Here is a 22,065-nt window from a genome sequence, read left to right on the forward strand (position 1 = left end):
TCCAATCAACATCATCCATCTTCAACTATTATCCAATGAATAGTGAATGATGTGGCTGTTGGGCGGTGCTACGAGTGAACAAGTAACACCATACGCGTCAATGAAAATCCTCATTTTGATGATTGTTTGGGAAAACGTCATCCACGATTTAGCCTATAGATACGCTTTCCCGGAATTATGTATTTAAATTGGACAAAATAAACCAATCGCGTTTACAGTGGTCGATGGTAGGGGCCTCCTCTGGAACAGGCTCACGGGTTGTGTTGTGGCTTTGTCTTGCATTTGCAACTTTGTAATCGTTCACCAGGAACGTTTCGAAAAGTTACGTCTCAAGAGGAAACAAAATAAATAAAGATAGGGGTTGAGTCCGTCCCCGCCCCCAGTGGAATATAATGTTTTACTGTTTTCGAAAATCTGAGATGAGAAACTTCTGGAATGTACTAGTGGGAAAGCATTTCTTCAAGAGAAAATAATTTACTGCAACTGGACGTATCACAGAAGTCCCTTCGTAGTCTTCGAGCAGCTGTAGTTTCCTACCCTAGTTAAAGAAAGGGGAAGAAACATGAAATTGGACAGTTTATGAAAGATATTTGCATGGGTTGGCATGCCAATAAGGAAGCTGTAAATTGAAAATGCACTCATAAGTAGGACTACAAAAAGGTACATGCGTGTGCGCCCGAGTTCGTGTTGCTGCTTTTAAAGGGACTTAACATAGGTACGAGAAACAAAAATAAACACTAAATATTGAGCCTTTTGTTGCAACGTCCAGTTTTGAGTGACATCATTACAATGAAAACCGTAACACCGGAATGAGCACGTCTGAATATTGTGCCTGTGAAGTAACTGATGATATTTAATCGTCAGAAAGCTGATGATTTAAAGTAATTCAATCAAGGGACTTTTTTTTTTGGCTGGGGACTTTGATAAATGTAGTCTTCTACAATCTGCCTGCGCTAAAACGATGACCTGAGTTTGGATTTGGAACACCTCCACGTTGTAGTTTTTTTTTAAAAGAACTCTGCAAATTTGACTTTTTTCGGAAATAAGTTTTTATCTTTTTTTTTGCTTTAGTTGGGGCTTATGAGGGAATGTTTCATTCAAGACGAATGACGTTCTGCAAGCAAAACGTTTTTACGTGGGGTGCATTTTAAACTGAAGCAGTGCAAAAAATAACTTTACATGAAAACAAATTAAAATTAGATATAGAACGTCCATTCACAATGGCGAGTGCTATAGCATCCAGGATGGGTTTGAAGTCTCTGAGAAGAAAACAGATAAAAACCTTTAACGTAAGAATTATCACTATGGACGCTGAGATGGAGTTTAGTTGTGAGGTGAGTCTGATACGAGGCGCCTTTCGTAATTTTTGGTATGCATGCTTTCAACCAATAGCTGGTTAATTGCTCATCTTTATTCCAACACATGACTTAGTAGTTGTACGTTGCAAAAAAAAAAAACAGCATGCAACAGGTGTTGCTAAATAATGAGTCTGAAACTCGTGCTCAGGATTAGTGTGATAGTGGAGGATTAATTATTTTGCTTCAGATGCACTTTAGTTATATACACGTGGTCATGCATAATAATCTCTCCACCTTTACTGCTCTTTGCAGTGGTGAATTACATCAGATGAGAAATAAAACCATTATAACCGATACGTATGAATAGATATGTAGCTTTTTCTCCCTCCACCCTCTTTATGTAACGCTGCGTTTATATACACTGCGTACCACAGTACTAGAGCAGTGCTTGTGCTTTTTAAACTTTGTATTGTCCAGCAGAAAGGTCCCGTACAAAGATCTGACCAACGCAGGGGTCAGCATTAGTACAAGGTTAACAATCAGCATCGTTGTTGAGGAATTTGTTTTTATAATCTGGACATTTAGAGCTAAAACCTGTATAATCTAATGCTCACAGCTTTGAAGCCCACACATAAATGTATAATACCATTAGAATAACAGTTTCCCATTGCAATAGTAATTGCTCCTATCTTGCAGTAACAGAGGACTTGTTGAGTGCCACAATTTTAAAACTCCAGCAAGGCTCCTCTGCATAGATTTCTGAAATGATGTGTTATAGCAGTGGCAGAGTCATATTTGCAGTTATACACAATGCCTTTCTCTTCAATGTGAGCACTGTGTTTTTCCCACAGTCCAGCAGTCATTCAATTAAGTGGATGCCCTTTTCTTAAGCTATACTTGAAAAGATACAGTTTTGGTGTCTTCCTTTCAACTGAATCACAGGAACTCAGGGGAAACATTTGCTGTAACATTAACTTTTATTTTTATTGCCAACTTCTTCTTTGTAAATCTATTTTTGGAAATTATTTTCAATTCAAGACCAACGTAAAGGGGTCTCTAGTAATAAAACCGAAAAAGACTTTTCCTCTCTGTTTCGGGATAACAGGAAATGAATTGCTCATGACTGAGGAATGTTTTTAATTTAACAGAAAACAGATGGGCAGGAGACATGTGACGAATTGCACTGAATGAGCTAAAGATAAAGGCCCATTTTCAAAACCAGAAACGTAATCACAAAAATGTACTTTTTTGGTGGATTGGGTGTTTATTGAATAATTTAAGGGGTTTTAACAAGCAGACTAAAAGGAATAGCAATGAGGCCACTACAGTGTTTAGTGTGCAGGATTAGATTCAGGGTGGAAGACTTCCAGGAAGATAATGTCTGTGTATATATACTGTCAGCTGGTTGAGTAGCCAGAGTCCAGTATCTGTGGGCGTCGGGCCAGTTTGCTGAGCTCCATTGAAACACGGGAAGATTCAGACTAGAGAGGTACCCCTGGGCACTGCCACGGGGATGGGAGTGCACACCATTCAGGGGAGACCTCCCTAGAGCTTGCTTTGCCCAGCAGTTGGTAGCTCGAACTGGACACGGGTCTACATCCTGACATCCTGGAGGAAAATATGCATTTTCCCACGTACCCTGGGGCCCACTCCACCCACTGGACACTCCACTCAAAGCACTTTACAGGTAATGGGGACTCCCCTCCTCCACCACCAGTGTGCAGCTCCACCTGGATGATGTGACAGCAGCCAGAGTGTGCCAGTCCACTCCCCACACATCAGCTCTCAGTGGGGAGGAGAACAGAGTGATGAAGCCAGTTCAGAGATGGGGATTATTAGGAGGGGCCAATGGGAAATTTGGCCAGGACGCCAGGGTTACACCCCTACTGTTATCGAGAAATGCCCTGGGATTTTTAATGACCACAGAGAGTCAGGACCTTGGTTTTATGTGTCATCCGAAGGACGGCGCCTGTCACTATACTGGGGCATTAGGACCCACATGGACCAGGGGGTGAGCACCCCCTGCTGGTCCCACTAACACCTCTTCCAGCTGCAACCTTAGTTTTTCTCAGGAGGTCTCCCATCCAGGTAGTGACCAGGCTCACACCTGCTGAGCTCCAGTGGGTTGCCAGTTGTGAGTTGCAGGGTGATATGGCTGCTGGCCGATATCAATATTAGATATTCAAAGTACAGTCTATTGATATTAGTACAGGCTACATGAGCAATAAGGAGCCTTGTATTGTGTGTTGGCATCTTGGTGCCAGAGTAGGTGAATAGGCCAGTCCAGTTTCTAGACTATGTAGACTGTAGACACGGGAAACGGTAGGCTTTAAAAACAAAGTGACTGAATGTCTGCGACGTCTTTTCAGGAATTGTATCCATTCCACATGCAATCCCAAGAAGACTAGAGAAAAAATACGGAGGTTTAATGTGTGGCTGAAAGAGCAGTGCAGACAAGGAAGTTTAGGTTTATGGATCTATGTGGGATTTAGAAAAGTAAGACGGCTTGCACATGAAGCGAAGGGGCACCAGTGTTTTGGGGGAAGTCCATATTTAGAGTAGTTGAGGAATATTTAAACTAGTGAACTGGGGGACAGGTATTAAAATGTCTACTGAGGTAAAAAGGTCCTGGGCAACACTACGAAAAAATGTAAATAACAGACCCATTCTTAAAAAGAATACCTTAGTGATAGAAGCAAAAGGAGTAAAATGCAAGAACTTAATGCTACTGCATTAACAGGATTATATGAGGACACAAGAATAACTGAAACATGGCTGGGGAAAATGATGAAGACATCTTGACTACACAGTTTGTTGGCATGACATGACAGAGGTGGTTGTCTGGGGCTGTATTGCAAAAAAAGTTAAATGGATTGGTAAATCAACAGTCCGCTGGGTTTTGCTTTTTATTTTGACTGCTAATCAGTAAAACCCAAGAGAAAGGCCTGCTCTTGTTCACAGTACAGCCACAAGATGGCAGCAAAAGTTCACTGTAGTTCATTGTTTTCTTATTAATAACAGATATGTGTGTTCATTTATTTTTGAGAGGGGCACTCTTTTTTCATTAGAAATGAATCCTGCAAGACAGATTGTTCAGACTGCTCTTGAGAGATTTATTTTTACACCTTTAGGTGAACATAATAAATTTATTCATTTAGTAAAGACCAGATAAACTGGAATCATTATCCAAAGCTGAAAGGCATTTTATTGTCTCCACCGAATGATTAAATCATTGAAGTTATATCACTTTACAGACGTTTATCTTCATGCAGAGGCTTGGAAAGACATCTGGCTGATGATGCTGAACATGGAGAAGAGCAGAGTGACAGCATGCAAGAAGCTAACACTTGAGAAATAGAAATATGAGATGGGGAAATATTGATCCTAAAGAAGTTCCATATGAAAAATACTAAAGATTCTACACTGACACAATTTCTACTCAGTGTGGAGAAGCAATAAAATTAGACTAAGGAATATATTTAAAGGTGTATAACTTGCATTAAGAGATATGCTAAAATTGGGCACTATATGGGAAACATTTTATATACTGGTCACCAGGTTATGACATTTTTTTTGCTGGAATCAGTCTACATGCATAAGAGCAACTTCATGCACTTTTTGACTTAAAGGTATGTCCTATTCCATCAGACAAGAACTGAACTGTTTTAGTCAGGAAAGACTACAAGGGGACCTGATTCAAGTATCCATAGTCTTCAAAGGCAAAGATAACTTCAACTCCCTGGATTTCTTTGGAACCAATAGTGAAACAAGAACCTGAAGGAAAAATAGAAACTACCTGGAAGAGCATTTAAAATTGAAAACAGGAGGCGCTTTCTTTACATAAAGGGTTGTGGGGGATGTGAGTCTGGACTTGGGTATCTGCCTCTGAAAAGACCAAATGGCCTCTTCTCACCTCTATCCTGTCTAATGTTCTTATTTTTAAAAGAAAGAAATCTAAAAAAAAAACCATGAAAATGCATAGGGTACAAAACGTGAAGTATTTGAATGTTCAGTGCTGTGATCTTTGCTTTCATCTCTGTTTTAGAAAGGCTAACCTTGTCGTTTGAGGTCTACAGAGGAATCTCTGAAGCCTAGCTTCTCCGCCTGCTGTGATCTCCTCCAAGGACATCACAGAGCTAGGAGGGATGTTAAAAGCTAAGGAGACAGCTTGAGAATCTTTCTTGTGGAGGCAACACTTTAGATACATTATTGAAAAATAGTGCTGTTTGTGCCTTTGCCATTTATTTCACTGCCTAATATGTGAGCTACATTTTTCTTGAGTGATACGAACTGTAATACAGTGTACCAAAGATGATGTTCACTATTGAATCTAAATGTATTGTGTTTCTACAGCTTAGTTTTGAATATTGTACTTTTCTTTAAATTTGCTACAGCCCACTCACCATTATGCCATTTAATTTGATAATTCCTGCTGGCATTACACTGAAAAATCAGTAAAAAAATTTGGTCCTGTCCAGACTGTTTACTTTTGCAACTTTCCCATGAACTTTATCTCAAGTTGCCAATTAAGCTAGATACAAAGACACCGAAGAGTCATAGGAAATGCAGGCTTCAGTTTATTTAATCATGTAATCCTAATGCTGAAATTAAGTAATTTTCCAACTAAATTTTGTTAGAAGTGTGTTCTATTATTTAAATTAATATAGCAGTGTTATGCATAATAGAGCTGACAGTCACCGGTGTTGGCTCTCTGAAATGATGATCTCTTTGACGTTGGTGAGCTTGCCTTTATTTTTTATGTAAATTTAGCTTTTCTGAATGTTAATTTAATCTTAAATCAATAACAAACATAATGTATAATCGATTCATGTTGTGGGTCAGAAATGATTAATTATTGAGTCAGAAACAGAGGGCCAGTGAGTAAAAAGGAGAGAGCACGGAGACAAAATAAGGTTTCAGCTTGGCTGGTTTGAATTAGTTTGTGAGATGTGCAGCATTGCTCGTGTCCTTCCCTTATCTGGTTTAAGGCCCTTATCTGGCCATGGTGAATTTTTGCAGATGTTTTTTTTCCATAAAAAGTGAAATAAATTAATTTGTTTGCGCTCTGTCTGGAGTAGAACACCACCAGCAGTGATTGCTTTGTCAAGACACAATGGAACAATGATGCCCTGCTTCTTAAATTCCTTTATGTTCGTGGCACACTTTGTCTGGGTAACAAAATGAGTAAACCAATGAAGGGTCCTTATTTAATTTTCCTGCTTTCACAAAGGAAGTATTGCTGCTCTGAGCCCTTTTTTCAACATTTTCAAGTTTGAAAAGTTTACAATATGAATCCAAATAACTTACACATTTCACCTGGATATGGAAGAGAAGGTGGTATAAACAGGTCATGATGATCGACTGGCAATTATTCTCTTTATAATGTATGTGTCTCAGGTAGAAAAAGCCAAGGTTTAATCTAGTGAGGGTTTTTATATATATACCTGGAAGACTTCATTAATAAAAATACGGCAGGTCTTGGTTTCTACTTTAAACTGTACATGTTTTAAAGAAGTGGTCCAAAACACGTAAAAAACAATTTAATTCCTGTCATGTATCAGAGCTTATGTCTCTTTCTGTTTTAGCTCCTAAGATTTTGAAGGCACACAACACCCCTCTTTAATACCCAAAGTAACCCCTTTTCTGGTAGGCATAGATTAAGCTGTGTTTAATTGAGAATGTATCTCATCTTGTAATGGGATGTGATTCACTGAAGTTTCTATCCAAAGTAAGTTCTAGCGCCATATACTGTGAATTGACCGTGTCCCGAATAAAAGATTTGTCGATAAAAAACTAAATGAGTCACAGCAGTAATCTCTTTCATCTTGCATTAGAATATTTCTCATCCATTTTCAGTTTTTACTTTTTTGTGTTATTCTATGATAATGGTGGGATCTCACCGCAAGCTTTAAAATGTACTTCAGAGGATTTACATAATGAGAATAATAGCAGTAGAGGTAGTCACTGGCGCAAATGAAATTTTTAAATGTTTTTTGCTTCATGTGCTGTGCAATGTCAGCTTTGTTAACAAATGTAGTAATCACAGGTAAATGTTAAGAGCTAGTTAGAAATTTTGTGTCAACTAGCAAAAGGCTTTGGGTAATGTTCAATCACCTAGTTGATACACAAATTACATACATGATCTCAGTTTCAGCTTGTTTATTAGGCCTTTAGTTAGTGAAAGTGTTATGTGTTGCACCACAGCAGGATGGTTCAGATCTCTGATTTTCTGTTAATAGAAAATGAGAAAGCAGTTATAGAGGCCCAGAGAATCATTACAAAGACATCGGTGTGGGTGTTGACTGTCATTAGTGTTTTGTACAGCTGGTACAGAATGCTGTGGCACAGTGCATCTCTGTCCACTCCAAGCTTTGATGAAGTTGCCTTTGTTGTGTGCTGTGCTAGCTGGCCAATACACAGGATTGCATCTGGTGAAGTTCCTGAACAGCACAAATAATATGACAGAACTGCTGTTTTATGGGTGTTCTGGCTGACCCCTCTCCTGCTGTTTTTTGGATTCCTCTCTTGCAGGTCAAATGGAAAGGGAAGGACCTGTTTGATTTGGTTTGCAGGACACTGGGGCTCAGGGAGACCTGGTTCTTTGGGTTTCAGTATCAAGTGAAGGATACTGTGGCCTGGCTAAAAATGGACAAGAAGGTAGGCCTAACCTTTCATCTGTCTCAAAGCAAAGCACACAACCTCTGCACTGGATTCCTTGGATGCAGATGTTTTCAAGACATACAGCCACTAGTGGGTTAATGAATCTGCTCCTCCTTCACCTCTTAGCCAAAAGCCTTGCTCTTTTCAGCATGTGTGTTAAAACAAATTTAAATATTCAGTCATAGCCACTGGTGCTGTCACTTAAGAGGCCTTTTTATATACTCCTTTAAGTGCTCCCAGCTGTTTCCAGATTCTATTTTCTACTAGTTTTATGTTCCCACTGGACACTGCAAGAGCATGGGCTGAGGTACAAGGTGACAAATTCTGTTCTAAAACTATTTGTTATGGAAGAACTCATTTTACTAAAACTATTCATATTCCACAACATTGGCTGCTTCTATTTCCCTCATGATCAAATTAAAGTGTCTTTCTGACATTTCATTATGCGATTTAATTATTGGAGGTATGTGAAGGCTGTTACATGTAAGATTTCTTACTTAATCCTGCATTAATTTAATCTGAACTATTATGCAGTTCAGCCCTTGGTGACTACTGTAACTGGAGGATCAGGCAGTTGTCAACTCTTTATTTCTCACATGGGGACAAGCTTCATCTCGCAGCATTTCTCTTTAACTTTGGGTTGTGAAAACGAAAAGCTGAGTCAGACATAATGTACGTTTTCAACCATAGTCTTGGAGAGACTAAATACTGTTCAGATCCACGGTTGGAGATCCCTCACCTAGAGGTATTGAATGGAACCGCTTCTGTCTTAATCAGGAAAATATGCCCAAAACCTCCTCAAGCTTTTTCTTACTAAAAATGTTATATTAATTACATTTTTCCACTGCTAATGCAGGTCTTGGACCATGATGTGCCAAAGGAAGAACCAATCACCTTCAATTTCCTAGCTAAATTCTATCCAGAAAACGCAGAAGAAGAGCTTGTGCAGGAAATCACACAACATCTGTTCTTCCTTCAGGTTGGTGATGGTGGTCTTTCATTTACAAATTAAGTTTGCATTTTGCTACAATGTTACCAAAATTTTTAACTCAAATGAAAAAAACATGCTTTGCATTTAGTCAAAAAACAAATAAAACTTTTGAGCTAAACCATTCCATTATCAACATATTTTAGTGCTTCTCATCTCAGGCTAGTAATTTTCCTTTTTTGACCCATACCCTTCCAGAGTGGCACTATTTATGTCTTTGAAATTCTATCATCAGGAAGAGCCCATGCTTATTCATTCAGTCTCAGGCTGTTATTAATAAAAATGAGTTTTCCTTTCTTGTTACCATCTTTCATATTGCTTGCATCACAGACGCTTGCTGGAGATGGGATGATAAATAAAGCTAAAATACACTGACAGATCTGATCTAGTCCATGCTTTCAAACCAGGAGGCTCAAAGGTTTTTAGAGCCCTAAGGCAAAAAAAGGAAAAACCAGCAGACAGATGACAAATCAAACAAGATTATTTCCAGAGCAATGAATGTATGGCTTCCTTTCTCTTATTCCCGTATACCATTGCCCTTATTAGAAACAAGAAAAGGAAAATCAAGGTCCTAATGTTGGGTGAACTGAGGATAACACTTCTGACAATAAAACTGGAACAGCTGTTGTTTCCATATTTTTTACTTTATTCCATATTTCCAGTTCATTCAATTCATTTACAGGATGACAGTTGGGCAATTCAAATCCAAACTAGGCCTTCATGTCTAAGTTAAAGTCAGTTAATGTATACATAATGGTTTGGAAACATATTTTTGCATTTACTCATTCATTTTATAATGAACAATATAAACTAATACAGACCCATATGCGAATGTGAGCTCTGTGGTTCTCTTCATGTAACAATATTTGAAATGTACAGATGTTTAAGGTTTTGGTTTAGATTTCTGTGATGAGAGAGGCATGCAATATCGACTCTTTATTTATTTATTTATTTATTTATTTATTTATTTATTTATTTATTTATTTATTTTTTCAGTAGAGGCTGGGCTATGTGAGAAACCAACCGTTTATCTTGAAAATGACCGAAAGTTAAAAGGCTGTCTTGCTGTTTAACAGAAATCGATATGGACTGGTTCAAAGCAATGAAAGCTACCTAGTGTTGCTGACCTGTTTTACATAGTACGTTGCCTACTGTCCAGTGTTAGTATGTGTATATATAAATCAATATATGCCAATATATTTAGTCATTTATGTATACTTTGATTTCTTTTGGATGCCTGCTCTTACATGAATTTGTACAGTGAACAATGTGTACATATATCCTAGTTTCCATTAAACTGCTGAACCATTTTTGACTTAAGAAAGAACTTGTCGTTTTGCATTCTGAGTGGTTCTGCAGAATGTTACCTGCTGGGGTCATGGTTTCACTTTGGCCTGTTTAATTCATACATGAGGCTGATCAATAATCTCACTACCAGTGTACAGAGAAGAGGAATTAATGTAGCATGATACAGGAATTCACTCTTTCTTGCATACAAATACTCTGGGGAATGTCTTGGTTGGCTAGGAAGGGCATTTCCCTTAAGGGAATGGGGCTTCATTACAAAATGATGCTGAAGTTTATTAAATTGAAAGTATGTTCTAATTAGGTTTCAGGGGCCATCAGATTAACACAGTATTGCATTTGAGTCATATCTTTGTTTTCTAAATCAAACTCTTTGTTTTCCAAACAAGAACAGTAGTTCTATACTGCAAGTCAGTTCCAGTGATACAGAAAATCTGCAAGCCAAAATAAATCATTCTGTGATATGCCTTCCTCTTTTTTAAATGTATATATACATTCTTAATAGGCTTGTTGGAAATGTTGGCGTTGAGCTGTAGAGTGGTTTAATGGGATTTTTTTAAAGTGTAAAGTTCAACTAGCTAGCTGAAAGCAGGTTATGAAAGTCCGTCATAATGCATCTGTGGATTTCATTAATGCAGAACCTTTAACCAACTGCCTGGTTGTCTAACTATTTTGACTTCTTTAATCACTTCTTCATATCGGTTGGTCAAAACAGCAGTTATATTATTTTAATGGAAAAATAGCAAGAATCTGAAAGTGGGTCAGCAGTGAAACTGAGATCAGACATATGTTGATAACTGGATGTAGAGTATAAATTAGGTCTGATTTAAGGTATTCAAATGTTTCACCACTTGGTCATCTCCCGGAAGCTTTAATAGAGATACAGACAATGCACTTTTTTCACATGTGATATGTAATGAAAGGCATCTGAGATTTCATTAAATGCAATCTGTCCAGGAGATACAGAGATGATTTATCCTTAATGCCGCAGCAGGCTGCTCTTAAGTCAGAGTGTTTCACGGCTAAGTGATAATACCCAACCATTTAGTTTATCCAGAACAAACTAAATTCCACAGGCGTAAATCCCCCAGGGCAGTTTTGTAATACAAAATATCAAGTTGGTTCTCCTAAAACTGTATCAAATCAGTTCCATACCAAGGAAAAGGCATTTATTTAAATGAGGCAGAAGCTGTATCGTTCTGCTCTTCTCCATTAACAAGAGTGCATGTAGCATTTAAAAAGAAAAAGTGCACTTACTGTATAAATTGACAGTTAAGGCGCATATCTTTCAATTGCCAACAAAACAATACTTATACTCAAGGTGATTTAGACAGACATCGTTTCTGCTCATATTCCGTAATGAGAACCTTTCCTGAGCCATTAAGGGACAACTTAAAACATAAGTTCTCCTTTTGTACAGGCCTCTGAGGCATAAACAAATATTGAAGCGGACTGAAGATTAAAAATTTCCTAAATGTGGACCACTGCCTTTCAGATTAATTTACTTTCATCAGGGAAGACACCAGAGATGGATGGGAATTATGCTCTGCAGCAGCCGCTTTAAAATGATTGTATCTTTTGTCAGAAAAGAGTTTATTTTACCCCTCTCCTGTCCATTAGCTTCCTCTTGGGTGATTTTTCCCTTCCCATGGTGATGTCTGCCATTAAACCACTGGTGCTCTTAGCCTCAAACACGCCAATTGCATTTAAGATACAAAAAGGGACTCAAAATAGTCAGCCAGTTCAAACAGTCTGCGTCTGGCACAGCTTCAAAGTGATTCTCTGGTGGCACGATTTTTTCTAGGGTTTTCATTTTTTGCTGACCATTTTTATGAATATCGGAGATACAGTATATGTAAACAATGTTAAAATGAGAAGCTACAGTCAAATCTGGTGTTAGGCACCCCATTGAGGGTTTCCAGTTTTGCACATTAGACATTGTGTTAGAAATAATGGATATTAATCAGTGCTGTTTATTGAACAAATAAGCTACACTGGAAAAACAGCATTTTGAAAAACCCAGATTTACATGCATTATTTGTATTATGAATTTTGAAGTTATGAATTACCAGAAATGATTTACCCATTAACTGTCAGCTTCAAAGCCGACATGCAGATGTTTTTGATACACAAGCTGACATTACAGATGTTCTTCTGTTTTATATTAGGGTCTTGTCACTAGAACTGTGTAGTGTGTTGAACAGTGCTGAGTAAAACTGGTAGAAAATATAGAAGCTAATGTGTAGGGCAGAAGGAAAGATTCTGAATACCTCTCTAGATCTTTGTCTATCTTTTTTTGTGCACCTATTGTAACGAGCGGTACCATCTGACGCATTCAGGGACTGCATTTACAGAGTGCTTTGAAATACGAGAGAGCAGTCTAGTGTCATATAAGGTTCTTCTTCAGTGCATTATTCCTGACAGCAGGTCTTATAGGTCTGTCAATGCAAAACTAATTCATGTGTCTTTTCAAAGTATTTCTTGCTTATTGTGGTGCATTAGCAAGAATGCTGTTTTTTTTGACAGTTTGTCCACCTACTGTTTATACCTATATACCAATTTGATTTTTCCCCATGCTATTTAACAAAGTCCTTCCACTGAAATACAAAAATGTGCTATTACAAATGATGCCATTCAGCAAAGTGACAGTAATTTAGCCTACAAATATGCAAAGGGAGGAGTAACCTTGATTTTCTTTCTGAATAACAAACTAGTTATGTTTTCAAGCAGAAAAAAATGAAGAGATATTATATAGTCCCCCTGTCTGCAGCTTGTGAAATTGCACTATAAACACTGAATAATGGGTTGTTTGTGCCTTTAGACTCATAGCCATCAAATGCTTAGAACATTTTCAATCTCATTTAGGTGAAGAAGCAGATACTCGATGAAGAAATCTACTGCCCTCCTGAGGCTTCTGTTCTCCTGGCCTCCTATGCTGTCCAGGCCAAGGTCAGTCTTTCACTCTAGAGCAAGGTCAGGATTCTGAATCAATTAGCTTTTCAATTTGTGTCTGATTCAGAAATGTGTTTTCTTTCCAAATAACAAATGATGCAGCATGCATCATTATAATTACACTTGTAACGTTTTAACCTCAAGCTATTCGTGGTAGCAAAACCACTTATGCACCAAAGAGGTTTTTAAGACAAAAAACTGCTGTAAGGAACTAGCAGGACAAAAAGTCTGGTGAGCAGATAGACTGCTAAGGTCAAAATCAGTTGATTCAGTTTGTTGTTGATCACACGTGAGGAAATGTTTGTTTGGCAGTGTTCCAGAAGAAAATGTGAATTTGAAAATACTGTATTATTATAAAGTCTATATTGTTTTTTTCCAGTCAGTATTGGAAAGAAATGTGAATTGAAACTTTGTTTCCTTTAGTTTGGGATCTTTTTTGATGCATCATGTTTTTATTTAGCCTATTCGTTGCTCTGTAGCATTGAACCGTGTTGCTGTAGGAACGGCATTTTGTCTGATGAATTGAATAAGTGGAGGCAGTTGAGCTATTAAGCACAATAACACTGATCTCAACCCCAGCTATCTAGATATGGCTACACCTGTCACCTGCAGCAGGAGTTACTTTGGCACCACAAGTGGCATCAAATCAACTGGTTTTCCTATCTTGAGCCCTTGGACCTGGGGGATCAGTTTATTGTCAGCAAGGACTCAAACTTGTGATTATCTTATGTCCTTGGCCGACCTGAACAATCATACAGATCACTGACTTACAGTAGTTGCAGTTAGAATCACCCTAATCAGTCTGTCTAGATTTGAATAATCATAATCCTATTTAAAACACTCTAAACTTAGGATGAGATCAGTATTCAAGCGGTCAATCATGTCAACAGAACAACAAAAGCCTTTTCTGGTCCGGGCAGTCTGTACACATGTATATATAAATCAATTTCCTTGACCGCAACCAATGGGGTTTGTAACTTCAGAATACGATCTATTTACTAACGTTTCCTGCTCCTCCGGGGAATCTGTACTTTTTCATTTTTAGACGTGAGCCAAGACTTCCTTCAATTTGAGGCGCAGTGATGTATGTCACTGCAGTTGAGTAGGAAGCTGCTCAGCATGTGGAAGTTTTTTTCAGGGGAGCCAGAAGAGATCCACTGTTCAGCCTCTGGCTCACAGACAGCAGCAAGACTCTCGGTTTGTGCATTGGTGTAGACTGTCTGGTATACAAGATGCAAATGTGCTGAAGATTGAACAATACAGGCAGAAACTTGATTTACTGTATCACTTATAGGTTCAGCACTTGTGTTAGCTGGAGTCTAGGGAGGTCTAAAGTTGCATTTAAAAACTGAAATGCATCATAGTTTACCTCTAATCATTTATCTATATAGCACCTACTGAATTAGGTGAAAAATAATAATTCCCATTCTAACTTTATGAGAACGATTTAAGTCTTGCCATTTGAATAAGAACACTTGTTGGTATTATGGTACAAGTAATTTGAATGTTCAGTTCTTATATGGTTTGATAATTGTTTATACATCTTAGTTGGCTGGAACAATATTGGTAAACAATTGCTAACGAATGCAGCAGTGTCTTCATCGGGGTATGTGAACCCACAGCTTTCCTGTCTGGAGTTTGGAGTCCTGCTCGCTAGTCACAATGATGCCCTTGCTGTTACCTCGTCTAATAATTGGCTCCGCCAATCACTCATTGCTTTCCTATGAAGTAAATCTCAGATTACCCTTTATCAGTTTGTTGAGCTGTTAAGCATGGAAATTTACAAACAACGGTCTCAAACCGCATCATGTTTCAGTAATGGAGGGGATGTACTAAGCTGTCAGGCTCAGCTGTGCTCAATTACAGGAAAAATAAATTCAGCTGTGATATTTTTGCATCATTGCAGCTTATAGTTAGGATTGCAGTTGTGTGATTTAATACCGGCAGAAGTATTCCACTGCAGACAAGGTGGCAACTCTAATTCTGGGTCGCACAGTTAGACGTGAAAAAAAAAGATTAAAATTCATCTTGTTGGTTGCCATCTGCCAGAGTCATTCCACAGTGTTTCACACATCAGGAAAGAGGCCTAAAAGGCAAAATCCATACAAAAGCATGAAAATAATGGTGGTTACACAACTACATAGGAAACCTGAGCTTTGAAACGGTGACCAGCATCCTATACAAGTTCAAGGTTCCTTGGTGTAATAAACATTATCCACTGGCAGTCTGCAAAATGTCAGGAAAATACATTTCTTTCCATCCCTATCAAACAGTAGCTTGGTTTTCCTTTTATTTAGTTAAGGGAAACAGACGCCTGGTACTCACAGTACTAGCTAACAAAGATGATAATAGAATTACAGAAGACCATATGGCAGTCTGTGCATGAGAGGAGGTCACTCAGCTGGTCTTGCTCAATTAATTGATATTAAAATGGGAAATAATCAGCTGTGTTTCCCAATCCTATCTCAAAGAGAAAGCATGTAGTGTAGAATTTTGAGGTAGTCATTCAAGGGCATATGCCTATAACCATCTGCTGAAAGTATTATGGAGGACTCAAACCACCAATGATGTCTGTCTGAATTGAGAATGACTAGATGAAGCCTGACTGAACCCTTTCCTCACAACTCTGAAGAAAGAAGACAAGCCATTCTACCGAAAAGTCAGAATTTACTTCCTTGCAGTTGTGGCGAATGCTATATTTATTGCATGCAAAATTCATTACCATTTTTATTTTTATTAGTCATCTGAAGTCCTTATGCTTCGCCACACAGAGAAGTCATGCTCCCACAGATATTATTCTGAGCACATCCTGGCATGAGTGATTGATCATATTATAAAAATCCCAGACAGCTTGATTTAATGAGACTATTATCTAAAGCCTCAGGAGTTTAATACGTACTTAAAACATTTCATTGTCAGTTTCCTGGGATGGAAGACTGACCGTATTAGTTTTGGATCACCCCCCATGTATCTTGTTGAACTTATCCAGGACCCTTTTACGAAGTAACGTGGTTATGATGTGATGCGGAAGAGTGACTTTGTAATGAAAGGGATTTTGTAGAATGTGTTCTGTGAATGATGATAGGATGACTGTGTCCAAGAATTAAAATAATAGATTCAGTTTATATTGAAACTGACACATAAGGTGTGGTTTTGTCTTTCTTGTTACAGTAGAGCTCATAGTAATCATTATCGCCATCATTCTAATAATGATGCATTATCACCCCTGCTAATTAGTTATTATGACTGCCACATCATTTGTCTGTAACATTATAAAGTTTGGAGAATTCTCCTAGTTTCTTAATTCCCTTGATGATTATTGAATGGTACTAAAAAGCCCTCTGATTTATTTTGCAGTATGGAGACTATGATCCAAATGTTCACAAGCCTGGGTTTTTAGCTCAAGAAGAGTTGCTACCAAAAAGGGTGAGCTGCCACCTCTGCTAAGTTTCCAACTATCCATCCATTTTCTAACCACTTCTTCCAATTCACCCTGGACAGGATGCTTGTCCATTGCAGGGCAGGCAGACACAAACACAGACACGCACACACTCACACCAGGGCCAGATTTCCCAGAAGTCATTTAACCTACTTGCATGTTTTTGGACTGTGGGATGAAATATAGTGGAAACCCACGTGACCACAGGAAGAACATACAAACTCAACACAAGTTCAAAGTGTATTTATCAAATGCACATCAATACAGTGTACAGCAGTAATTGCTGTCAATGAAATTGCTCACCAGAGGACTACAATAAAAATTACCTGAGTTAAAAGTTACAATATAAAATTACATAATAAATAACACAATAAAGATTGAATAAAAATAAGACAAAATGAAATAAACCTCAATATGAATAGAACTGCTTTGTATCCAAGGTGTATACAATGTGGTGGAGCAGTGGCTCTGTGGCTAAGGATCTGTGCCTGTAGCTGGAAGGTTGCCGGTTCATATCCCGCGGCCGGTAGAGAATCCTACTCCGTTGGGCCCCTGAGCCAGGCCATTCACCCCAACGGCTCCAGGGGCGCCGTATAAATGGCTGACCCTGCGCTTTGACCCCCAGCTTCTCTCCCTGTCTGTGTGTCTCATGGAGAGCAAGTTGGGCTATGTGAAAAAGACAAAGTCCTAATACAAGAAATTGTATATGGCCAATTAAGTGATCTTATCTTAAATCCCTCAACAAAATAACATAACTAAACCTACAACAACCACTCACTCAAAACTCTCTACCCCCAAACAGTCAGACACACCCTTATATGTGAAAAGACAAATTCCTAATTCAAGAAATTGTATATGGCCAATAAAGTGATCTAAGTACATGTCCATGTGACCCTGACCATTTATCAGTGACCGTTAGGGTGATTTGCTGATAGTGACTGCAGCTCGGCTGTTTAGCATCCTGGAAGTAGAAGCTGTTCCATAATCTGTTGGAATTGAATCGGAGCACCAGCCCTGGCAATACTAACCACTGCGTCACCCAGCCACCCCTATGCACAGTACAGTATGTCTGTTTTCAGTTTAAAATTCTTAATAGACTTGCATACCTTTTCCACAACAAACTGCTTTAAATGTTGTAGGTAAAAATCAAATTGAAGAGATTACTTTGCAGATCAAGGCATTTGTGCTTGTGTTCTATCTTGTGTATCTTGTTACTGGAACTTTCTTTAAAAACCTGTTTTTGTTTCCTATATGCCAAATTAACCAACTCCAGAGAGTTTCCATTTTACATCAGTAATTACAATTAGAGAATATGCAACAAAATAGGCTTTGTTGTAGTTAATGTACCTTACTATGTTTTTTAAAGCAGATATTTAGAGTATGTTCTGTTGTAGGTTATAAACCTGTACCAGATGACACCTGAGATGTGGGAAGAAAGAATTACTGCCTGTTATGCAGAACACAGAGGAAGAGCAAGGTACAGTTGTGTAGGCATATTGCATGTATGGAATACAGAAACCGTGTCATTTGCAAGTGTGTAAAGTCTCTCATATCAGCAAATTCCGTTTATACCCTCTAGATATTTGTGAGTGGAGGGAAGTAAAACATTTTTATTTTTCAAACAATCACGCTTTCCTTTAAAACCCATTAATCTCATTAATAAAAGTAAGCAGTAAGCACTTGTATACTGGCACTAGTTACAGGAAACAAAACTTAAAACTGCCAGGATTGTACTAGGAATGATTATTTCTGCCTTAAGAGTTCCTTAGATTTGTCTTTAACATGACACTCTCTTAAATGGGAAATTACTGCTCAAATAAGATTACTAAACATATTTTAAATGAACTTAAATTATGTTTAGTTATATTGCATAAACAAATCATGAGTAAATGTGACCAGCAGTGTCTAAAACATGCATATTGCAATTGAAAGGGAGAGAAAAATAATTGTTAATTAAATTGTACAAATTGTAAAATGGAACGAACATTAATATTTAAAACAGTGATACTGCGGTGACATTCATTTGTCATAATAATCATTCTAAAGGAGGTAGTTTACCCAAAGGGATATAATCTGTAATTGCTGTGCTTGTTTAACAAAATGACCATAAGAGGCTGAAACTGAGTATCAAGATTATCCATTTAACTTCTCTCAGCTGTTGAGGGTGCATTTTCAGGAAAGAGATTAGTTATAGAAAAATGTAAATGTGTTTTAATATTGAAATGAACCTTGTTTGATCTAACATATTTGTGGAGAACAGTGAAAATTGAATACAAAATAACACTTTAAAAGAGAAATGTCTTAGATTAAGCAATGAGATAGGGACTGGGAGACTGCAGAATTAACTGTCCAATTGTTTTAAATGTTGTAAATGTGTGACTTGAGGCACACATGCAGTGTGTTAAGGATGAAATCAGCAGTGAATTAAGCTTCTATATAGCAGTTCTAATTCCTTATCTGAATGTGCAAAAGATTACATTCACTACAAATGACATATGAGCATAAGGGTGGGAATTCATACTCAAGCTTGGTGCACTATGTTCTGTTTCTCTTTTTATTAGGGATGAGGCAGAGATGGAGTATTTGAAGATAGCCCAGGACCTAGAGATGTACGGAGTTAACTACTTTTTCATTAGGGTGAGACATTCTTTAACAACATTCACTGATGTATTCTGACAGTAGAGGTCAGAATTGTCATTAAATCTCTTTGTACAATACTGTAAATTTAAGAGGCAGGAGGCTTGTTCTGGGAAATAATAAACATCATATGAATGGCAACATAATGTCTTAGGACCAAATTTTCTTTATCCTCTCAGCTTCTTTTATTGTTTTACTCATGCAGTTTATTGAACTTGATTTAAATATTGGTTTTGCTCCTCGCAAAATGTCTTTCTGGGCCCTCTGCTGCTTAGTATTGGTATCATTCTTCTTGGTGAAATACTAAAATTCTGTGGTCTGAATTACAGTTTCTGTGCAGATGATACACAAATCTATAGTATGTCCAAGCTAAACCTGATATTCAGGTAGCTGTTTCAGTACACTCTGATTGTACTTCTGATGTAGAAGCTTTTGTAAGAATTTTACATACTTTAAATGTACTGTAACATCACTGACGTCATGTTATTGGGTTCTTCCTATCGGGTAGCCATATGTCGGTTACTAAGTGTAAAAATATTTCAACAAGCAGTGCAATCTGATGAGTGTATTTTAAATGGAATTGAAAACAGTCACCTTCCTCTTTGTTTTAGACCACCTTTGTCCTTGTCTTGATTGTGGAAAATCCTGCTCTGAGTAATGACACCTCATTTATCATTTCTGCATTTTTTTCACAGAACAAAAAGGGAACTGATTTGCTGCTAGGAGTGGATGCTTTGGGTCTTCATATATATGATCCAGAAAACAAGCTCACTCCCAAAATCTCCTTTCCCTGGAATGAAATCCGCAACATTTCCTACAGTGATAAAGAGGTATTATTGCTTTTTTGAAAGATTCGAAAAAAATATGGCCACACACTGCACAATTGCCTGCTGCCATATAGAAAACCAATGAAAAAGACCTTTTCTTCATTTCCTTTCAGTTTGCAATAAAGCCCTTGGACAAGAAGACAGATGTTTTTAAGTTTAACTCTTCAAAATTAAGAGTCAATAAGTTGGTGAGTACTTAAACTATGCGAGGACAAAAATGAATTAGAGCCATGATAGTACAGAGGTACTGTATATTGAATTTCTAGGTGCCGATTATTCTTGGGAGAAGACAGTTGTTTTTAAATGCAAAGTTACTTTTATCATGAAGACATTCCTGGTAGTGGTGGTGGGAAAATGGTGAGGAATCTCACATTTTGGCATGTGGTAATTGCTAGTAGATCCACTAGAGGATCCGGATTATAAAATGGATTACCATTCCACAAATGCTGAAATTGTATTATTGACAAATGAATATAATTTAACAACCTTTTAATTTAACAATAATTTAATACCTTTCTTCACTTAGATTAGTTATCAGTTTTGGGGTGCCAATATTAAATGTCTGCTAGTCTATTACTATAAATGTGTGTGTTTCTATTCCATTTTATTTTTAACTGTTAAGCTTCTGGTGACTTTTATCCTTGCAGATTCTCCAGCTTTGCATTGGGAACCATGACCTGTTCATGAGAAGGAGAAAAGTGGACTCTCTGGAGGTTCAGCAGATGAAGTCTCAGGCCAGAGAGGAAAAGGCTAGGAAGCAGGTGGGATAGGGGGTCAGCTCAGTACTGCAAACCACAAGCTGTTTTCTAAGAGTGCATTAGCTCATTATGAAATGTCTATGTGAGGATTTTGAGGGCATATTTAGAAAGTCAAAGCCTTTTTTGAATGAAGGACAGGTGCCGTGACATTTATAAGGCTAATGTATGTATGCGTGTGTGTGCATGCAGGAGGTTTATCGTTGCAGGGGCTTGCAGTTCTAGATGTGCCTCAGGACACCTTGAGAAGAAGCTCACCCAGTTCTGCTGGTACCCTGGACAAGACGTCCATGACTGTTACTTCTGTGGAGTGAACTGTCAGAAGCAGAACAGAGTGAACGGATGCTCTTTTCTCTCTCTCCCCTCCAGATGGAGCGCCAGCGGTTGGCCCGCGAGAAGCATCTCAGGGAAGAGGCAGAGAGGGCACGAGACGAGCTGGAGAGGAGGCTGCTCCAGTTGCAGGACGAAGCACAGATGGCCAACGAGGCCCTGGTGAGCTCCCCTCTGTTCAGGAAAAACCAATCTGCCGTTCAGCAATGGCAGTGTGTGAGCGCCATGTTAATGCAGTCCTTAAAGGTGTTTGCAAAATGTTTGCAAGTGATCACATGTACAGAAAACTTAAACTGCATTTTGGTGTGTAAATGTGCTGTGGTTTTGAAGACCAACACACACTGTGGCAGCCTCTACAATTTGTTTCTCTGTCAACATGTTAAACAGTTATGAAAGAAGGAGAAACTTGGCTCTGTATGTAATGCTCAATGCATTGTAATGGAAAACCATGCAGAGCTTCCTGATCAGGCAAATGATTTCTGAGGTATAATCATTTGGTCTTTTCTTGCAAATTGAAGTGATTTTGCTCTATTGCTGACCTTTCATATTGATATCCAGTTTCATCGAAGCTGCTGTTATTCCTCAGTTCTTGACATGTCCTGCTCCCTTCAGCTGAGGTCAGAGGAGACTGCGGACCTGCTGGCAGAGAAAGCCCAGATCGCAGAGGAAGAGGCCAAGCTGCTGGCCCAGAAGGCAGCGGAGGCTGAGCAGGAGATGCAGCGGATCAAAGTGACAGCCATTCGCAGTGAGGAGGAGAAGAGGCTGATGGAGCAGAAAATGCTGGAGGCAGAGATGCTGGCTCTCAAAATGGCAGAGGAGTCAGAGAGAAGGTACATGGACAGGAAGGCAGCCTAAAGACCTTTACTTAGAGATA

The 22,065-nt window shown here is 38.4% G+C and overlaps 1 protein-coding gene across 3 annotated transcripts in view; it reads left to right on the top strand.

The window, feature by feature from the left end:
• Positions 1–22,065, top strand: part of nf2a (NF2, moesin-ezrin-radixin like (MERLIN) tumor suppressor a) — a 32,351-nt gene that overhangs the window by 3,694 nt on the left and 6,592 nt on the right. The window contains exons 1-12 of one of the 3 annotated variants that reach the window (XM_088617697.1): positions 122–1,334; positions 7,830–7,955; positions 8,815–8,937; positions 13,117–13,200; positions 16,561–16,629; positions 18,037–18,119; positions 19,204–19,279; positions 19,975–20,109; positions 20,220–20,294; positions 20,754–20,867; positions 21,231–21,353; positions 21,804–22,021. In XM_088617697.1, coding sequence (XP_088473823.1) covers positions 1,221–1,334; positions 7,830–7,955; positions 8,815–8,937; positions 13,117–13,200; positions 16,561–16,629; positions 18,037–18,119; positions 19,204–19,279; positions 19,975–20,109; positions 20,220–20,294; positions 20,754–20,867; positions 21,231–21,353; positions 21,804–22,021 — 1,340 coding nt within the window. In that variant the 5' untranslated portion in view covers positions 122–1,220. Of the gene's footprint in view, positions 1–119; positions 1,335–7,829; positions 7,956–8,814; positions 8,938–13,116; positions 13,201–16,560; positions 16,630–18,036; positions 18,120–19,203; positions 19,280–19,974; positions 20,110–20,219; positions 20,295–20,753; positions 20,868–21,230; positions 21,354–21,803; positions 22,022–22,065 lie in introns of those variants that run through there. The other 2 variants (XM_088617699.1, XM_088617698.1) reach the window with 2 other exon arrangements.

Source organism: Lepisosteus platostomus, chromosome 24 (genome assembly GCF_059453375.1).
Source record: "Lepisosteus platostomus isolate fLepPlt1 chromosome 24, fLepPlt1.hap1, whole genome shotgun sequence".
Lineage (NCBI taxonomy): Eukaryota > Metazoa > Chordata > Actinopteri > Semionotiformes > Lepisosteidae > Lepisosteus > Lepisosteus platostomus.